The following is an 18,929-nucleotide window of genomic DNA, read 5'->3' on the forward strand; positions in this document are numbered from 1 at the left end:
GTTCTATGTCTATATATATATATATATTATTTATTGTTGCGATGTGATAGTTTTTAAGATCTTAATTTTCACTAGTTTCATGTTTTAAGGGAAGTGAGTTTACAATGCTCTTGTGAAAGCTTAACTATAGAGATTATCAAAGGGACTTTGGTGTTTCATGTACAGAGATGGCATGCGCATGTTTACCGACGTCACGACAGTACAAACTGCAACGTTAAGCGTTCCTTATGTGAAGCCATTTTTGGTGTCTACTGATTGACTGTCAGACAACACACTATTGTATATTGGTGTGAGTAGTTAAAATAGGTGACCCCTTCTGGCAGCCTTCGGCCCCCTTTCGAGGAAATTACAAGATTGATTTGTCTTCAAGTTCAATGAAATTATCTGAATGAAACTTTTGCAGTTGATAAATAAATATCGATCATCATTCTTGCTGGGAACGACCCACTTATCTAACCTGTTCGTTAAAAAAAGGCAGTAACTGTTTCTGGTTCAACTGTCTAGTTAGCAAGGTTTGACGCAAGCCAGATAAACAATTGTTGAACATTTTTGTAACAATATGAAACGAAAACAAGGTTACATCCTTGAACTGACGATAGAAAAAAGGTGGGTATAGACTCATCACATACCGTACGTAACCCCTCTCTCGCCAACAGCCTATAAGGACATTGGTAAAATGAAATTAGGCCAAACCTTACGTTACATGAAAAATACTGAAAATACAATGTTCTGGTTTTACATAGTACAGGAGATGAACTTGCTGCACAGCTTATCCCGTGTTTCATATACACAGATGCTTAAAATAATTTTCATTGTCTACTATTGTCTTGAAGCTGTTATTGCACGTAAACAGACTTCCAACAGATTGCGGTCGTTTTAGGTCAAACAGAATTATAGATTTTTTACTTGCACATTCAAATTTATAATTATGAAATGAATGTCAGTTTAAAGATAAATAAACAAGCTCCTGTAGGCTCCATGTTACAATCACGTGAGCTTCAATCTCATTTGTTAAAAGAAAATCAGTACTTTGTTTTCTTATTCGGCAGTAGTGTGATATAACATCACAATAAAACTAATAATTTTCATTACACTTTTCTCTGATGATTCTACAGGGTTGAGCACGTTATATTAAAACTATTTTGAATAAGCATATCGGCAGGTCATGTGATGACCACAGAATATATAAAGCCGCGGTGGAACTGCATGTATCAGAACTATTTTGGCATTGTTTGGCGTTGTGTAGGTAGTTTGATACCACCACAAACTGTCTGTTTTCCGACGCAAAATGTACGTACACTCAGATCATAAAGACGTGCTCAGATCGGAGATATATAATTTACTAGACAGGAATGTCTTTTACACTTAATAGCAATGGAAAAAAATGGAATATGAATTAACTTGGAGATCCAGGATCATCCAGAAAGAGATTTTCAACAAGTTGAACTTCAGCCATGGTAAGCAAACTATAGCATCTTGTAATAGGTGTAAATCCAGGAACACAAAGACCACTGACAAAAGCCACCCACGTGTCCCAGGCAGCAGAACAGAACATAATCAAGAAGGATTTACATCTAGATAAGTAAAATAAGTCATGTTTACAAAAGTTGCTTCACCAACATACCAGTTAAACTGTAGCATACCTCAGGCAACTGGAGAATAAAATGGATATTTATGATATTTCATATGAAGACATATTGGTTACGTCATCTGACATAGTGCTTGTGGATTTCTGGGTGATCCGATTGTTGAAATGGTCACTCAGAAAGAATTATATTCGTATATTATGTGTATTATGGAAAGCTGTTGGGAGGAGAGGTGTAGTTTGAACATGATAGCTTAGTGACAGATACTTTTGTAGACCTATTGCCAAGGTACACAGTCTTCAGATAAAGCATGGATGGACATATGGTGACATGGACTGAAACGACATGGTGAGAGTCCAAATATTTATTTTAATATAAAGTAATTAACCTCTGTATTTGTGTTTCTAATAAGAAGAGCTTTTACATAAGCTCATACAGCCTCCAATATGTTAATACTGAAAGTAAAGTCATGGTTGTGAGTAATTCATTGGTCTCTATGCTGCCAAGATATCATTTTACTACATTTATTATATGCTTGGGATGAATATCTTGCTGGAAGATGAATCCCTGCTCAAAGTCATTTTACTGAGAGAATTGAAATGATGGATTACAATCTGTCTGTAGTTAAAAGCAGATAGAGAAGCATCAGTTATGTAGATCACCGATACTGTTGTATGAGTTGCAGCATTAAACTTTTACTGATTATCCACAATGTTTCACTGTATAAGATGTACATCGATTATGATATTATTCATCACCCTATCTTCAAGTAAACTCTCATTTATGTTTTTCAGACAGTTTGGATTTATCTGTAAAGAGCACATTCCACTGTATATAATCTGATGTCCATTTAAACTCCTTAGTTTAGTGATATCGTCTCAGCAGTGATTTTCGAGTAGCTACTCATCTATTGACACAACTTTATGATGTATATATTCTCAAGGCAACATTAATACTTGTATTTGCAGTAAATTCATTGTCAAGATTTCTACTTGACTGTTGTCTATCTCATAGAGAGTATACCATGAAATATCAAACATAATTTTAGGAGAGTTTTAGTTTTGTATTATTAATAATGCAATTTTAAATGCTTCCTTCAATCATGCATACATATGTTACTGAAACATGAAGTTTTGTGGCAATCTTTCACATTGAGTATTCTTTATCAAACAAAATTTGATACCTACGTTTGCTTGTGATACGATATATCAGACGTGGGAGCTATGGGTTTACCAACACTATCACAATTAGGCAACATATGACTTCCTGTATTTACATAGGCTTTTTACTGGTGTGGTAAATTGTGATTTGTTGGACGACAACCAATCTCAGTATAAATGCAACATGTGACTGTATTCATGTGCAGCACATTTTTTTTATACAACTGTAGAGGTTGTATTTCCAAAGTATTTGCCTTTTTATTCTCTTTTCACCATACTTGCTTAACTATTTCCATTACTTTATGTATGCACAAATATGTATTTAATTATTTAAGCTGAATGTATAAAATAATATGAATTTCAAATCATCTACTTGAAAGTTTTATGCCTTCTGCTTAAGGACTTTTTATAATTACTTTTTGATTAGAGTGTACTTGAAAATATTTTATATTGCAATTTTTTCAGAGTGAAATATGGAGGAAAATATTGTTTTGTTCTGGCCCCCTTGGTGGCTCAATGAGAAAATATTATTAATGTTGTGCTTTCTCTCCATGTTGACAGAACGTAAGATAGCCTTTTGCATAGCTTTATACTAAAATGAAACAGACATATACATTTTACTGAGGTTTTAAACAAAGTGTGGAACATTTCGTTGTGGACAGTTTGTGACATGGACTTTTTGTTACGAAAAGCATTTCGTTACGGCATCCAAGATTTCGTTACAAGTGTTTTTTGTGTAATTTATGTTTATGTAGCACTGTTCATGACACCCCCTACTCTCTGTAACACATCGCAATACAGGCTTAAACACCCTCTTACCCCATAGCGTTATGCAATTTTTGAATGGTCACCAAATGATTGTACTATTTACGATCTATTATCAGTTTTTATTATTGTTACAAATTAATTTTGTATTTGCCAAAAAAAAAGTATTCGTAACAAAAACTGCCATGTCACAAAAATGATGTAACAAGAATGCACCGTCACAGGTGGTCCTAGTAACAATGTAGCGGTAATGAAATGTCCAGTAACAAAATGTTCGGATCCCTTTACACAAGATATTATGATGTGCAAGTACCATGGCTGTAATATTTTTACAATTTACTAAATTAATACAATCTTTATACAGGTATATTATAGGAAGTTTTCAAAATTTCAGTAAACGTTGCCTTTGCGTAGACGTTCTATGTGAAAATTATGTGCTTAGCTGTGAATTATGCTAAATCCTGTTTTTGGTTATATCTCAAATTCAGAACTAGTGCAGGCTTATATGTTTGTGTGTGGTCAGTACACTAGATAAGCCTTTAACCTGTTATTATATAAGTCCAGATCTTCCATGATGCCAGATATTAACATACTTCTAGATATGTATTTAAATATTCGTTTTTCAGAAAATGTGTTCTATTCATTTTTGCATGAAGAGGTTGATTACTTTACATTACATTTGATGTGTTAAATAAATACAAAGATATAGATCGTGGAAACTCTGGCATCTTCTTTTTTGAAAACGACTGGGTGATGTGACTTCTGAGTGTGACGGATTTACTATCATATATCTATTTTAATATCGATGTTTGTTTAAGTTAAATTTATATGTAGAAATGTACATAACTTACACTGTTAAATCTGTATTACGAAATTCCCGCCTATTCGCTAAAATTGTAGAAAATTCTCGAGTGTAAGAATCAACAATATGTGTGTGTGCGCAAACTGGTGTATCGTTTATATTGTTGCGTAAGCTGAAACTTCAAGAAACTCTCCTCACGCCTATAAATATACCCAACGCGATGCACCAAAAGACAGTCATATATTATTGGTTTGCTATAAACCTCGGAAGCTGTAACTGTGATTGTTATAATGCTTATTAATCGAGAACTTCAGATATTTGACCAGGAAAGTTTGTAGATTTCGAATATTACAAATGATTTAACTTCAGCGGATTCACATTTCGACATTAGTATTTTTACCAACACATTATATAATTTCATCAATGAATAGAAGACTAAATATTTTGTGTACGTTTGAAAAATTTTTTACATAGATCATTATTTGTAACAACTGTTATTGCAAATTGTGTTATTGTTTGTATATTAAAATATATTTGTATAAATCTGTGTGTATCGATCTTGTTGGAAAGTATCATAAATTGGATACGTTCGACATTTATTTAATTTCTAAATCTAAATTATTAGTTAACTCAGTTTCAGGCTATTCCAAATTATAGTACGTTACGTAATAAATTGGAGGCTTGTCCGGGATAAATTGAACTACGTAACATGGGAAGTTCTGGCACAACTTGAATCTAGAACCAAGTGAATTGATTTCTTTTTCAAAATTCAGCTAAAGGAAAATTGCTTTCATGATCACACATTACATTAATCAAAATCACTTTCTGTCCTGAATGGCTAGCTTTAAAAATAGTATTAATTTCTTTGACTTCACGTTTTGCCCTATTTTAGTAAATAGTGGGTTATTTTTAAACACCTGTATCCATATTCTGTTTCATTTGTTCAAGTTTTTCAGTTATTCTCTGCATACAAATTCTAAGAGCTTTCTGTTTTCTCTGGATTTAATACCTACCTACCCATTTCAGTTATATATGAGAATATCACAAACAAAATTATTAATCAAAATTTCGGTGTCATGAGAGAACTTGTCTGATGTGCCTCTACGTTTTGTACTTTCTTTATTCTGACTTAAACTGTAATGTTTTGAGATATGAAGATCTTTTCCACCAAGATTATGGAAGTCTTATAGTGGAGGGAATGTAATAGCAACTGAGGTAAAGTCGGAACTCAAACGTGTGGCAAGCTTTAGAAACCTTATCCTGGATGAAGGTTTTTTTATCACAGAAGTAGGAAATTATCAGGTTGTTGAATAAGTTCTATCTCCCAAGTCACCCGGAGCATTGAAGATGAAGCACTGCTATCTGACCAGGTCTTGAAAGTTGATGGTCCATTGCTAGAACTGGAGCTTGCCACTGAACTGGAAGAACTTATGCATCTTTAGCACTCTAAATTAATGTTTTGTTTTGGCAGGTTCTTTGTTGTAATGCAATCGAATAGAGAGTTCAGTAGACAATGGAGCCACTAACCAGCCTCAAGAGGCCCCAAGTGTTGATTCATCAATATGTATCATTTGTCAGGAATTCAAAAAGGGTAAACTAATTACTGGTGTAACACAATGCGTCCAAAGTAGCTAGAATGTGCTTCAATGCGACACAAGCTAAGGGACATGCAAAACAGAGACAAATAGACAAGGTGTTGAATGTATCTTCATCAGTAGAATCAACGGTACAACCTAGGGCTATTCTTCTACATTTTAGATATACAGAGCAAATCTAATAGAACTAATATTAATTCCATAGGATTGAGTGTTTCTGGCTTTCCAGGAAAGGTCACAGTTTATTTCAAAATGACCACTACATTAAAAATATATGTATATATATATACATTATCTGGCCAGATTGGAAAAGTATGGAGGTGCTGGGACTCTGGTGCATCTAAACTGGTCAGATACTGAATAAAGACAAAATTATTTTTAGAAAGTATATCTTCTATTATACAACACAAGTAATGTTTTGTTTAATATATAACATATGTGGATATTGTTTCATTATACAGTTATCGATGCTGGGTGCTGGTGACACAACACTGAATATGAGAGCTGCTTCTAATGCAATGGTGTGACATGTCATTTATTTTCAAAGAGCTCTATACTAATTAGAACTCATGTTATGAAAAAATATAGTAAATTTGGCGGCCTTTTTTCTCATTATTTTGAGGGCTTAAAATGCAAAACGCAGTTGGATATTCAGCAGATACAAATCACACAGAAGCCACTGTAAACGAAATATGACCAAGAAATGCCTTAACAAATATTAACTAGCTCATTCTCAGATTCGGAACCAGACTATTAGCTAAAATTGCGTGTGTTTAGCATGAAAAACAAGTCCCAATACATCTCAGGATTAGTTGATTTTCATGAGTTTTCTTCAAAAAAAAGATGTACAAAGTAGTCATATATCAAAATAATTGTTATGACAAGATGGTAATAGAAAAGAAGCTTTGGGACTGGGTATGGCTTTCTTACTTATTTTCAGCCTGGAAACAATTTGATTGTGGTTGGAATTGTATTTATCTTGTCTTGACAGCTCAATACATCAAAATATAACCTACAGAGGTCATTTGACATAGAAAAGCATGATGAACATGAGGCAAGTTTAAAGCTGTACAGTATACTTGATGATTCTCTCCTGGCTGAACCAGGAATCAAATACTGAGGCAATGGATGAGACAGAAGATAGTAAGGCTATTGTGTTTTATATTCTTAATCTGGCTGATAATGAGGAAAATACCGCAAACACATTTCTGACTGTTCAAAAATTAGTGGAAGGGCTGATAAAAGAATAGTTCACTTATTAAACAAAAGTCTAGGCCATAGAATCAACATCTTTCTTCAAGTTAGCATAGATGGAAATTAAATCAACAAATAATTGTGCAGAAATTAGATTTTAGAAATTTAAATAGCTATAGGAATTTAAGAGTCAACTGAGAGTTGCTCCAGTTACTTTCATAGATAATGAGTTTAAATGCCTGGTAAAATAGTTGCGGTATATTTTGTGCTAGCCACTCAATTGTAGCTACAGAAATAATATAGTTGTGTGCTGTGCAACAAGCGTAGCTCTGAGTTCAAAAGCTGGAAATGTGTTTGATCTTTAATTTCTGAGCTACCTTGTGGGTGATGTATTTCTTGAGTGCAAACTACTTGAAATCCACTAGGTCACTATAACTTGAAGGACTTAAGTTATTAGATGTAATCATGAAACATTGGCAGCTGATCATTGCTAGAGAATCCCAAAACATCAAGTTCTTGAGAGAAAATTGTAATCCTTGCTTTACATAAACTTGGGGAGAATTTTGTTTAGAAAATTGCCAAATGTTTACCTGAGAGGCCACCAGAGATATATTAATATATTAAGTGTATATGGCATTGCATAACAGACATAAACATCATGAAAAGTTACTTATACTCTGATAATGTAGGGTAGAAAACTTATTGTTTAATTGGATTTAAGTGTGATAAGTTTCTCATAATGTCAAGACAAGCGAGTTCCTAAGTATAGATGATAGTATTGTTGTAGATGAATGCCTTTGGATAATGGTAGTCAACTGTAACATTGAACGGAGATTTCTCTTTTTCCTGATACTTGTCTCACAGTTTTATGTCTCTGTGTTAGCATATACTGTAGCTGATAACAAAGATTGTTGAACGAGGTTGTTTGAGTTAAAACAAAGGGGATCATTTCCACTGAATTTCCCTAGTCATTGCATTTATGTTGTAGTGAGTGTATAGCTGAGTTATAGATGACATTCCAATGGCAGATGGTACATTCACAAATGTGTTATCAATCAATCTGGTGATAAAAATTGTTTACAGTATGTATGCAATTGATGAAATGGCTTTTGACCTGTGACCCGAAGCGATAGGGTTAAGTCAGTCACATTTGTGCCTTCCAGCAGCGGCCCTTATTACGCATCTCAATGCCCACGGGTTGGGAATGACTGCTGCAGAGGAAGACTGACGGGTTTTTTAAGCTAATTTATATAACATTTTTAGCGCTACTAATGGAAACAACAACAACCAAGATTAAAACTGGTGCCATTGAGTTAGAGGAGCTCCTTAGGCTACAAGCTAACCAAGCTGTACAATCAGTATCGGAGCTGAAGACTAAGAAAAGTCATCAGGTAAAGTATTCTGTTGTATGGTACAAGCTCACAACTAAATACAATAGCAATATTATTCCATATTTCAAAAAGGAATTCAAAATATCAGAACCTAAAAAATTTTACTGGGCTTTGAAAATATAAGAAAACAAGAAGGTCTGGAGTTTCGAAGAGAATCCCAGGAGATAAAATGAAGTATTTATGATATTGCAAAGCTTTCAAGCCAGCCATGTCTCCACACGTATACCCTTGACGTTGACATTCACGAATGTAACAAAGCTTACAACCCAGCCATGTCTCCACACGTATACCCTTGACGTTGACATTCACGAATGTAACAAAGCTTACAACCCAGCCATTTCTCCACACGTATACCCTTGACGTTGACATTCACGAATGTAACAAAGCTTTCAACCCAGCATGTCTCCACACGTATACCCTTGACGTTGACATTCACGAATGTAACAAAGCTTACAACCCAGCCATGTCTCCACACGTATACCCTTGACGTTGACATTCACGAATGTAACAATGACGATATCTAAGTCTGTTCCAACTATGCTAAATTTTTTAGTGGTAGTATGATCAGTGCTAATGCAGATGCGTCTGTCTTTATATACGACCAATACATAAGATAAATCTTATAATACTTTTTCGTGACGTTTGTAAATAGCATTAATCTAGTTTGACCTCACCCGTATTTTGAATACAACGTTTGTGGAGTTAATACTTAATTAGTTCTACTCATTACTCATTACATTATGTTGGTAGCTTGCTGTGATCGGAAGCTAATATTAATTAATCTTTAGGTTTCAGTTTTACCCAAGAATACCACAATATTATATGTAAACATGTTTTATATATATAGCGGTTTTCCTAGAGTTTTAAAGTTACAATGCATAAGGGTACGGTGAAACTTACAGTTTATGTTGTTGGTATGGAGAAGCTCCTTGTTTATGTTAGAGATAGAGCAGGGACCAGTAGGTGTGACGTAACCTCTATTTATGCAGTTTTTATATAGAAGGTCTGAGGAGCCATAATTGTACAAATAATTCTACAATGTACGCTATAGTTATGGTAAAGAATTCAGAGAAGCATCTATTAGTTATGAAAAATAAATATGAAACACCGTCTATCATTCGATTCACTACAGTCCACCACTGTAATGAACCATTTCTTGTTTATTCGATTTATTCTTGTCCAGAGTTACTGATGAGAGGTGGAATTCCTCGAAACCGGAATAACTCACTGATAAGTGGTGAATATAATAATAGATTGGGTTACATTTTTACTTTAGTATTTAAAACATATTGCCTGCTGAATAATTCTGAATAATAAATTCATAGCATTAATACCACGTATTCTTCAGATTGCATGTAAATATAGGTTCACTGTGATGAGTAAAGGACATACTAAAAGCGCAGTGCATATAATATCCAATAATTACTGCTGGTTTGGTTTAATAAGTTTGGAGAAGTCTACTCTCTCTGCAATGTTTTTTTTACAGGTGGTATGGGAAAACGCTTACCGTATGCTATGTGTGTGGTAGAGAAGGCAGAGAAAAATCCACCTGTGCTATATTTGGTACATAGCCAGTGACCATTCTTCATAAAGGGCCTTATTTTGAGAGTTTAAGTGTTATGAAAGGTATAAAGCTACAACATACTTTATCTGAAAGGAAATTTAACGTAGTATTTGTAGTAAAAAATATTTTTGAAAGAACATTGTCTAAATTTGACCAACGACACCCATCATAGATCGAGCTTGTACAAATTTGTTTGTGCTTTTGTTCATCAATTAGTCCCAAATAATAAAAATGTCTTCACTATTCTAGCTGTTTACACGCAGAGAATAAAAAAAAAACAGTTGGAAAATCATAAACATAAAAAGTCATAAAAACCCTCGCATCACTGGTACTTTTGAAAATTTCACTTCTACGTAGACTGAATATATTATATTTGGTCAAATTAGCCCAATATCAATGCACTGTACATTTATATACAACATTTTGATTATATTTGGTCAGATTAGCTCAGTATCCATGCACTGTACATTTACATACAACATTTTGATTATATTTGGTCAGATTAGCTCAATATCCATGCACTGTACATTTACATACAACATTTTGATTATATTTGGTCAGATTAGCTCAATATCCATGCACTGTACATTTACATACAACATTTTGATTATATTCTAGTCGTGGACCCTATATAATTTTTCTGACAGAAGGGACATAAAAATGTACATACGACTTTTGATTAAAGGGAACTTGCTCATAGAGAGACTAAGGTCTGAGATCAATCAAATATTATCGAGCTGTAACTTGCTGCTAATTTTGTAAATATTTTCAGCTTTTTAAATGACAAACACAAAACCCTCTAGCTTTCGAAAATCAAACCTTCCTTCATCAGGGACAATCATTATGAAATATTGACGGTAGTCACTTATATGTTATTTCATTAATTTAGGCCAATTCATCAGTTTCTGTTTAGATGTTTAAAGTAGTTTTAATTAAGTTTACCTCAAAATACACACTGAATACATTCCTAATACCTGAATCCAAAAACAAATGTTATTGTTTTGTTTGTGAATTTGACTGCCTTATTTCTTTTTTATTGTCACATGATCACCATCACATCCACTCTTGGCCATCAAATTCTCAAATCTCCCATTATATGTGGATCATGACAGGCTGTGTTAACCTATAATTCTTTATTGGTACAAGTAAAAAAAAACTTTTCGAGAAAGGAAGTAAATGTAGAGATGGGTAATATCAGTCCTTCAAAAAATAATGCATGGAAGATAGTAGGGATGGCACTTGCATCATAATAACACAGGCACATAGTGTAGTAAAATGTTAACAGACAAAAATAAGATAATTAAACTTATTTGTGATTGAGTAGTTATATATATATATATTGTTATATGTTAATTGTTGCTTGTGCTATTATGTAGGGATGATGCAAATGTCATTTCTACTATCTTGTTTGCATTGTTTTTGAAGGATTGATATTAACCATCCCTACATTTACTTCCTTTTTTGAAAGGTTTTTTCATTACTCGTTTCCTTGTATTTTTTAATGTAGTGATTCAATAGATATAGGAATATATTTATAACCAAGTTCTAAATACAATGAGGTTCCAACTGTAATATTTATTGTTTATCTATTATTGGCTGGCAATTCCTGTTTCACCTTGTATTTAAGCATTTTAAAGGAACACCGATTTTCTATAAGAAAGCTAACTATCAGGGGTGATGATAACATTGTTTACACTAGAGTTATGATTTTTGTTTTTAGGTACTACTAGTTATTAATAATGTTTATAAAAGCGAATAATCCGTTTGAAACTATGTATCTCAGTGAAATTGTTTGACACAATTGTTTTTTTGAGTTATCACGTAATAAAAAAAGCAACAGAAAGAAGAACAAGAAATTCAAACTTTCTGCTATGATATTTACAGACATTCCTAAAATTTGTGACTCAGTCATTACATAGATATTGTTACAAAAGGAAACGCCGTATAGTATTGTAAAGTTCTGATGACCAGTTGAAGAGATATTTAAGATACTATTTCGATGAACAATCCGAGCCATCCCTACATAGGTAGTGTTACCGCTTGCTTGTGAAATGATGGGCCAGCGGTAAGTCTACGGACTTACAATACTAAAATCGGCGGTTCGATTCCTCACGGTGGACACAGCAGATAGCCCAATGTAGATTTGTTCTGAAAAACAAACAAACAAACTTCTTGAAATATAGCGTTTATTACATTTACAATTACATCTCAGAATGCTAAGGAGTAACAAACCCAATATAATGTTCTTAACGTTTTATACAAGAGATGTGATGGTTTGCAAAAATACCACTAGGTCGGATTAAATAACGTGTATTTGTAAGCTTTATGTTAAAAAATATTGTGTTAGAGAAATTTTTACAGTTAACATATCTTCCATACATTTTCTTGTTTTATTGTTGTTGTTGACACATAGCATGCAAGTGCATAACACTTAGAACAAACGCAGATAATCTTTGATTTGTATAGTTTTCATTTTAACAATGGAATTCTGGCAATATTTAGTATGTAGCATTTACATATAGGGGTAATTTTAATTAATAGTGAATTACTGTTGACACATGATCTGTTCGTCTGTTTGTAGCTTCGATTGCAGTTTTAATTAATAGCGGATTACTGTTGACACATGATCTGTTCGTCTGTTTGTAGTTTCGATTGCAGTTTTAATTAATAGCGGATTACTGTTAACAAATGATCTGTTCGTCTGTTTGTAGTTTCGATTACATTATAACAACAGAAACCTTCTAAAACTTAAAATTTAGGTTAATAGTTTTTCATTTTAGCTGTAACCTATGTGACGGATTTATCATTATATATTTATTTTAATATCAATGTTTGCATGAATTAAATTTATTTATAAACATACATAACTTATACTGTTAATGTGTATTGCGAAACTCCCGACTATTCTCTAAAGTTGTAGAAGATTCTCGAGTGTAAACGCTTAATGTAGCTTTGTATTGTTACGTAATATTAATTTTTGAGAAATTCTCCACACGCTTATAAATATAACCAATGCGACACACCAAAAAAGTAGAATCCATTATTAATTTGCAACAGTCAGTGTGCTATAAGCTTCGGAAGCTATAACTGTTATTGTCATAATGCTTATCAAACGGAAAACTTCAGACATTTGACCAGGAGCATTTTCAAAGTTCGAACATTACAAACCATTTAAGCTCAGTGGATTCTCATCGGTCATTAGTATTTAAACGAAAATATTATATAACTTCACGGTGGAAAATTCAGTGTGTGTGGCTGGTGAATAACAAAGGACAAAGCTAGCTAGCTCCCCGTTAAGCGAATTGTACCTACATCAACTCGTAATTAACTCGCTTATCGTGAACTCTCGATAAGATATTGAGGAAGTTCCAGACTAGAAAGAAGATTTTCCATTGCTTGAAAGTTAATAATACTTTTGTATATAAATCATTGTGTGTAATAACTATTTGTAATAACAGTTATTGTAAATTGTATTGTTGTTTGTATATTAAAACATATTTCTGTTCAAAAAGAAAACTGTGTGTATCAATCTTGTTGGCAAATATAATAAATTGGAGATATATCGGCATATATTTAAATACTAAATCCAAAGTACAATTTAACTACTAAATTTGAAGTATCACTTAATTCAATTTCAGGCTATTTGAAATTCTAATACATAACACGTACTATGAAGTTTTGTATATTATCTATTTACAGACTCGGTGACATTATAACAATCACAAAGGGATGATACTTGTTTATAAAATAGTACCTGCCAACAGCAGTGGGGACACTGTAAGAACTGAAAACGGATTAAATGTTGCGTATTCAAAAATAACGTGTCTACATATCTGATGATATTTTTTTATATACAGAACAACTGTCTGCCAACAGATGCAGTGGGACATCTTTTTACGTATTGCATAACTATCTCTTAACAATTATGGTGCCATATCAGCTGTATCTTGGTGATATTTTGTATGTAGAACAGTCGTTTTCCGACAGATTTGATGGCCTATCAACCAAAGCCCGATGACATTTGTATGTGGAATAATCATCTGTTAAAAAATGCAGTGGTTAGTCTATTAACAGTATCATTTTGTTTATATTTATAAAATTTATAAAAATTATGCGATTTTAAGTTGATGTATTGGTGAGCTTTGACTACAGTATATTTGAATATATTGTGTAGCTTTTGAAAAATGTAACCCAACATCCCCTGAGTTATGCGACGATATATTTTTGTCATCAGGAAACAAAACATATAAATGTTGTTCAATAATTGTTAGACTATTTATCAATGCGTAACAGACATGGTTGATAATTACCAAGTTGTACCTGTGCTTCTTATTTTAGAAAAGAGTGATTGAGCGCGAGCAGTACGTCACGTACCCTTTGCATCTTTGACATTGGTATATCTATACACAGTTGCATGTTAGTCTCGTCCGAACAGTTGCATTGATAATGAATACATTCTTTTCTCCGTGTTTTTGTAAATGCATAATTAGCTTTGTATTAATATATCCACTTGTTAGAGACTGAGTGCATGACTGTGAAAAGGTTAATCTATGATTTTTTTTCACTTCTGTTTACCGACTGACATAATTATATATGAATCTAAAGCACGTGACACAAAGCATTTTGCAACTTACATTTTAATAACTTTAGGGGTATTTCTTAGGGGGAACTATTGGGTCATATATCCTTGTATTACTTGATCTTAGAGCACTATTATAAAATATCAGTAAAATTTTAAGGTAATGATTTTCATAGACCAGTTTAGACCTTATGGTCTACATTATTTTTCGCAATACGCGATCCAGTGGTTATGCACGATGGACTGTGGAGTTAAGATTCCGTGGTTCATGTCCACTTACAGACGTAAAAAAATCGTGCACTGTATTTTGGAGCCATGAGTGAGCTATAAGAGTGACGGGCAAAACCCACTATAATATCCAGTGAGACAAAAGTGGATGCTGTTGACTAGCTGCCTTTCCCCTAGTCTTTCAGTTCAAAATGAGAGGCAACCAAGTAAAAACAATATACCAAATAAATCATTTCTCCCCCATTGGTTCAGAGACAATTCTGAGGCTAATAACGTTAAAAATCGGGTTTCGATACCCTTAGTGGGCATAGCACAGATAGCTCAATGTGTAGCTTTGTACTTAACAATAAACAAAGAAACAATATATTATTTCAGTAAATTAGGGTATTATTGTGCCAAGCTTATTTCATTGTGTAATGGTTTCATTATTCTCAAATTTCAGCACCAGTGGCGCCATCTATAGAATATTGTAAACATAACGAAGATTTGAAAACGTTAAATCTCATAAAAAGTCAGAACACTTCCCATATATATATACATATATATATATATATGTTCAATTATATATTAGAGTTTATGGTACTGCTCACCACCCGATTTCAACAAGGAATCATAAGTTGATTTTGATGTAAACGTTCGTCTTGCCTTTAACTGCTTGGGAGCACTTCCTTCCGATAACTTACAGTGACATCATAAGAACAGTTCAATGTCTTGATATGTTTTAAACGTCTTTGTTTTCACAAAATAACTTGAAAGAAGAACGTGGACTCCAAACACAAATCCCTCATGTCAAGAAAGAAATTACTGACAGAAAGTCAGGTTGGTAGTTAATATTATATGTAATATGTGCTGATTTTTTATTACGTTTTCGTTGCATGCCACGTTATATATTTGGTTTAGAAAAAACAAACAACAAAACTAATTTATGACAGAGGTTTCAGGTTGAAAAGTCTTTCCTTGTGTAAGTAATGAAGAGAGCCATGAAATATTTTATTAATGTCTATAGTATAACATTATCTTAAGGAGACTATCGTGAAAGTAAACGTTTCTCTGTCGTATGTAAGGAATGAGGTTGTGATGATGGTATAATGAAAAACTTTACCGCTCCGAATAGAACTATCTGTAAGGATTTATTCAGGCATTACGTGTTAAGATTTGTGAGAATTTATTTCATTTAATTTCTCTTCCTTTTATTTAATCAGGATGGAAAAAACTCGTTGATTTCTATAAATGGTTAAAGTATACATTGATTTAAACCTTTATCGATGTCATATCTATTTGTAGCTTCCTCTTTGTATATTTGTTATTTTTTGTTTTATTACTGTGAACTTCGCCGGCTGTATTTGGCTCATTTTGACTAGTTATTTCACGTTGCATTATTTAAAGAAAATTAAAAATTCATATACGATTACCGATAGGATTTATATTCACCTTGAATAAACAAACATTAGTGACGGGGTGTTGATTTATTTGCAGGACATTTTTTGTGCACATCTTAAATCATTGCATCTAACGATAAGCAGACAAACCAGCTTTGTCTATTATAAATTGTAAAAGGAATTACAAAACATTACAATGATACAGTGGAAATTTGATATTTTTATACTGTTTCTGTAATAAAATTATAGTTACATCACAACAAAACTGGTAATAATAATATAAAACAAGTCTTTCTTTATTGGACAGAATGGAAGATTTGTTAAAAACAATATTATCAGTCTTATTGTGATGTCGGACAATCAGTTTTTTTTATAGATCGTACTTCCCTGGCATAATGGTTATGGTCGTTTCTTTGGTTTTAAGAGCAGATAAGCTCTCTATACTATTCTCACCACCCCCACCACCGTGGACTCGGCGGTAAGTCTTAGAACTTATAACAATAAAATCGGTTTTCGATACCCGCAGTGGATAGAACACAACTCACTTGTAACTTTGTGCTTAACAAACTACTCATCGCAGGTATCGAAAGCCAATTTTAGCATTATAATCCCTCAGACTTGGTGCTGAGCCACCAGAGGGCTAAGGTATTATGTATCATGGTAATTGTACTTACTTAAAAAATGGGAAATTTCGAAACATACTAGTTCAGTAATATGAAATATGAAACCTCTAACAGGTTTATAATTCTAAATTAATATTAAACCTAATCTATCACTCGAGTCATCTCTTGTCACTGAAACATTCGGATTTTGATTAATTTTATCCCTCACCAGTAACCCTGGACAAGGAAAAAACAAAAGAACAAAACAACTAGGTTTCATATTATATATATATATAATGTTTCGAGTTGTTTTTCATTCACCACAGTGAACCGATATGTATATAGGGTTTGAAATATATGTACCAGGTGTATGATGCTGGAATATATCAGTTTAGTAACCTCTTAAAGAATTTTTTTAAATTTACACATTGATCAAAAATCATATGTTAATAGACTTTATTTTTCAACCTTGTGAACATTGATTCCACTTACACATTTTCGTAACTGCTTCTCTATAGCAAAGCAACAAGAGCTAGAGAAGTTTCACAGTAACCAGTGTCTGCAGGATATAGACATTGGATTTTTAAGTTGTAGAATGTAGCGAAAGTGATCCAAGCAGATACAAGGTTTAACGGACGACACAAATAATCCAAGTTTATTTACATCAGGATTAAGAGAGCGAAACAGGATTCAACAACTAAACTCAAACATTATTTTAATAAAATTAAATACAAAATAGGTAGATTGTACAAAACTAAAGAAACCTAACAAATCAGACAGGCTAAACTACTTGTGCTAGTTGAACTAATCATAACTGAGCAAACTCGGATAGCTACGACTCTACCATCCCATGTGTCTGCTATACCAGTAACTTTACAATATAAACTTCTGGTCAGCAACATCTTATGTATTAATATATCTTATAGAAGACTTGCCTTCCCAGACTTATTAAAAATACTTTATAATCTTATGCAATCTTCACAGGTGGTCTTGGGATCACTCAGTTATTTGCCTCTGTTCTATTGTTTCATTTTTCATTTTTAATGATGGTTCAAATGGAAATGAGTTACTCCTACCAAAGGTCATTCCGTCTAATGTGATGCCTGAACCATTGCCGTTTACTGTTAGCTTACACTGTGGTCTTTACAAGACAGACAAATAAAATTGTTTCTGTTAGTTTAGCTTATATTTATTTTATTCGATGTAAAGTGGAATTTAAAAGAAAATAGAATGGCCGATATATATTTTTTAAAATAGCTAATCATCATTTAAAGTTAAGAAAAATTAATTTGAAAGATTAGTCGATGTCTATGTCTTAAAGTGGAGTAACCCAATTTTTCTGAATTTAGTTAGCTTTTGAATCAGGAATAATTGGCCACACTGAATAAGAATTCCATTTAGTTTGACCTTCAGTTATTGCTTGACTTATTGTTTATTTTAAAGAAGAACTAATGCGTTCACCTAAATTGGTTGTCCTACTCAAATTTTTTCTTTGAATATTTGAAGTATATTAGTCTATTTACAAATATTTAGGTAATGAAAAGTATTTAGAAGAAAGGTGATTAAACTTGCGGAGCTTCTGTGGTTAAAGAAACACTACGTGTTGTGACACATAGCACAAATTTGTCTGTACTTTCTACATATGCCTAAAATCGTAATAAAATACGTGTTATATTATCAGTTATTTCATTTAACTTGGAATGTTTTAATTTGACTTTTTGAGTCCTCCTCCACATTCCTATGTACTTTAGTTTGGAGTGTTTTTACTGGTCAGTGGTACCTTTCTCAAAATTCAGAACCTAAAATTGGCACAACTGTTATAAAAATTGGCCATTTTTGATTTAGAAGCTGCAATATTTTTTATTTACTTAGCTAGGTAACTCATATTAACTTTGGATAAGGATAACAAAACAGATAGCTCTGAAATACAAATATTTACATTTCTATTTAGTTTGTTTATTTGTTTGAAGTTAAGCACAAAGCTACACAATGGGCTATTTGTGCTCTGCCCACCATGAGTATCGAAACCCGTTGTAAGTCCGCAGAAATACCGCTGTGACACTGGGGGCTTGTATTTAGTAACG

General features: G+C 32.9%; 1 protein-coding gene across 2 annotated transcripts in view; it reads left to right on the forward strand.

Annotated features, from left to right (window-relative positions):
* The window catches only part of LOC106467667 (BTB/POZ domain-containing protein 2-like), a 48,629-nt gene that overhangs the window by 11,234 nt on the left and 18,466 nt on the right, over nucleotides 1–18,929 (forward strand). Inside the window, exon 1 of one of the 2 annotated variants that reach the window (XM_022396599.1) lies at nucleotides 15,549–15,683. The exons of the other annotated variant lie outside the window; for it this stretch is intronic. Coding sequence (XP_022252307.1) covers nucleotides 15,651–15,683 — 33 coding nt within the window. The 5' untranslated portion in view covers nucleotides 15,549–15,650. Of the gene's footprint in view, nucleotides 1–15,548; nucleotides 15,684–18,929 lie in introns of those variants that run through there. 2 annotated transcript variants of the gene reach the window in all.

The sequence above is a fragment of the Limulus polyphemus genome, unplaced genomic scaffold, assembly GCF_000517525.1.
Source record: "Limulus polyphemus unplaced genomic scaffold, Limulus_polyphemus-2.1.2 Scaffold82, whole genome shotgun sequence".
Classification (NCBI taxonomy): domain Eukaryota; kingdom Metazoa; phylum Arthropoda; class Merostomata; order Xiphosura; family Limulidae; genus Limulus; species Limulus polyphemus.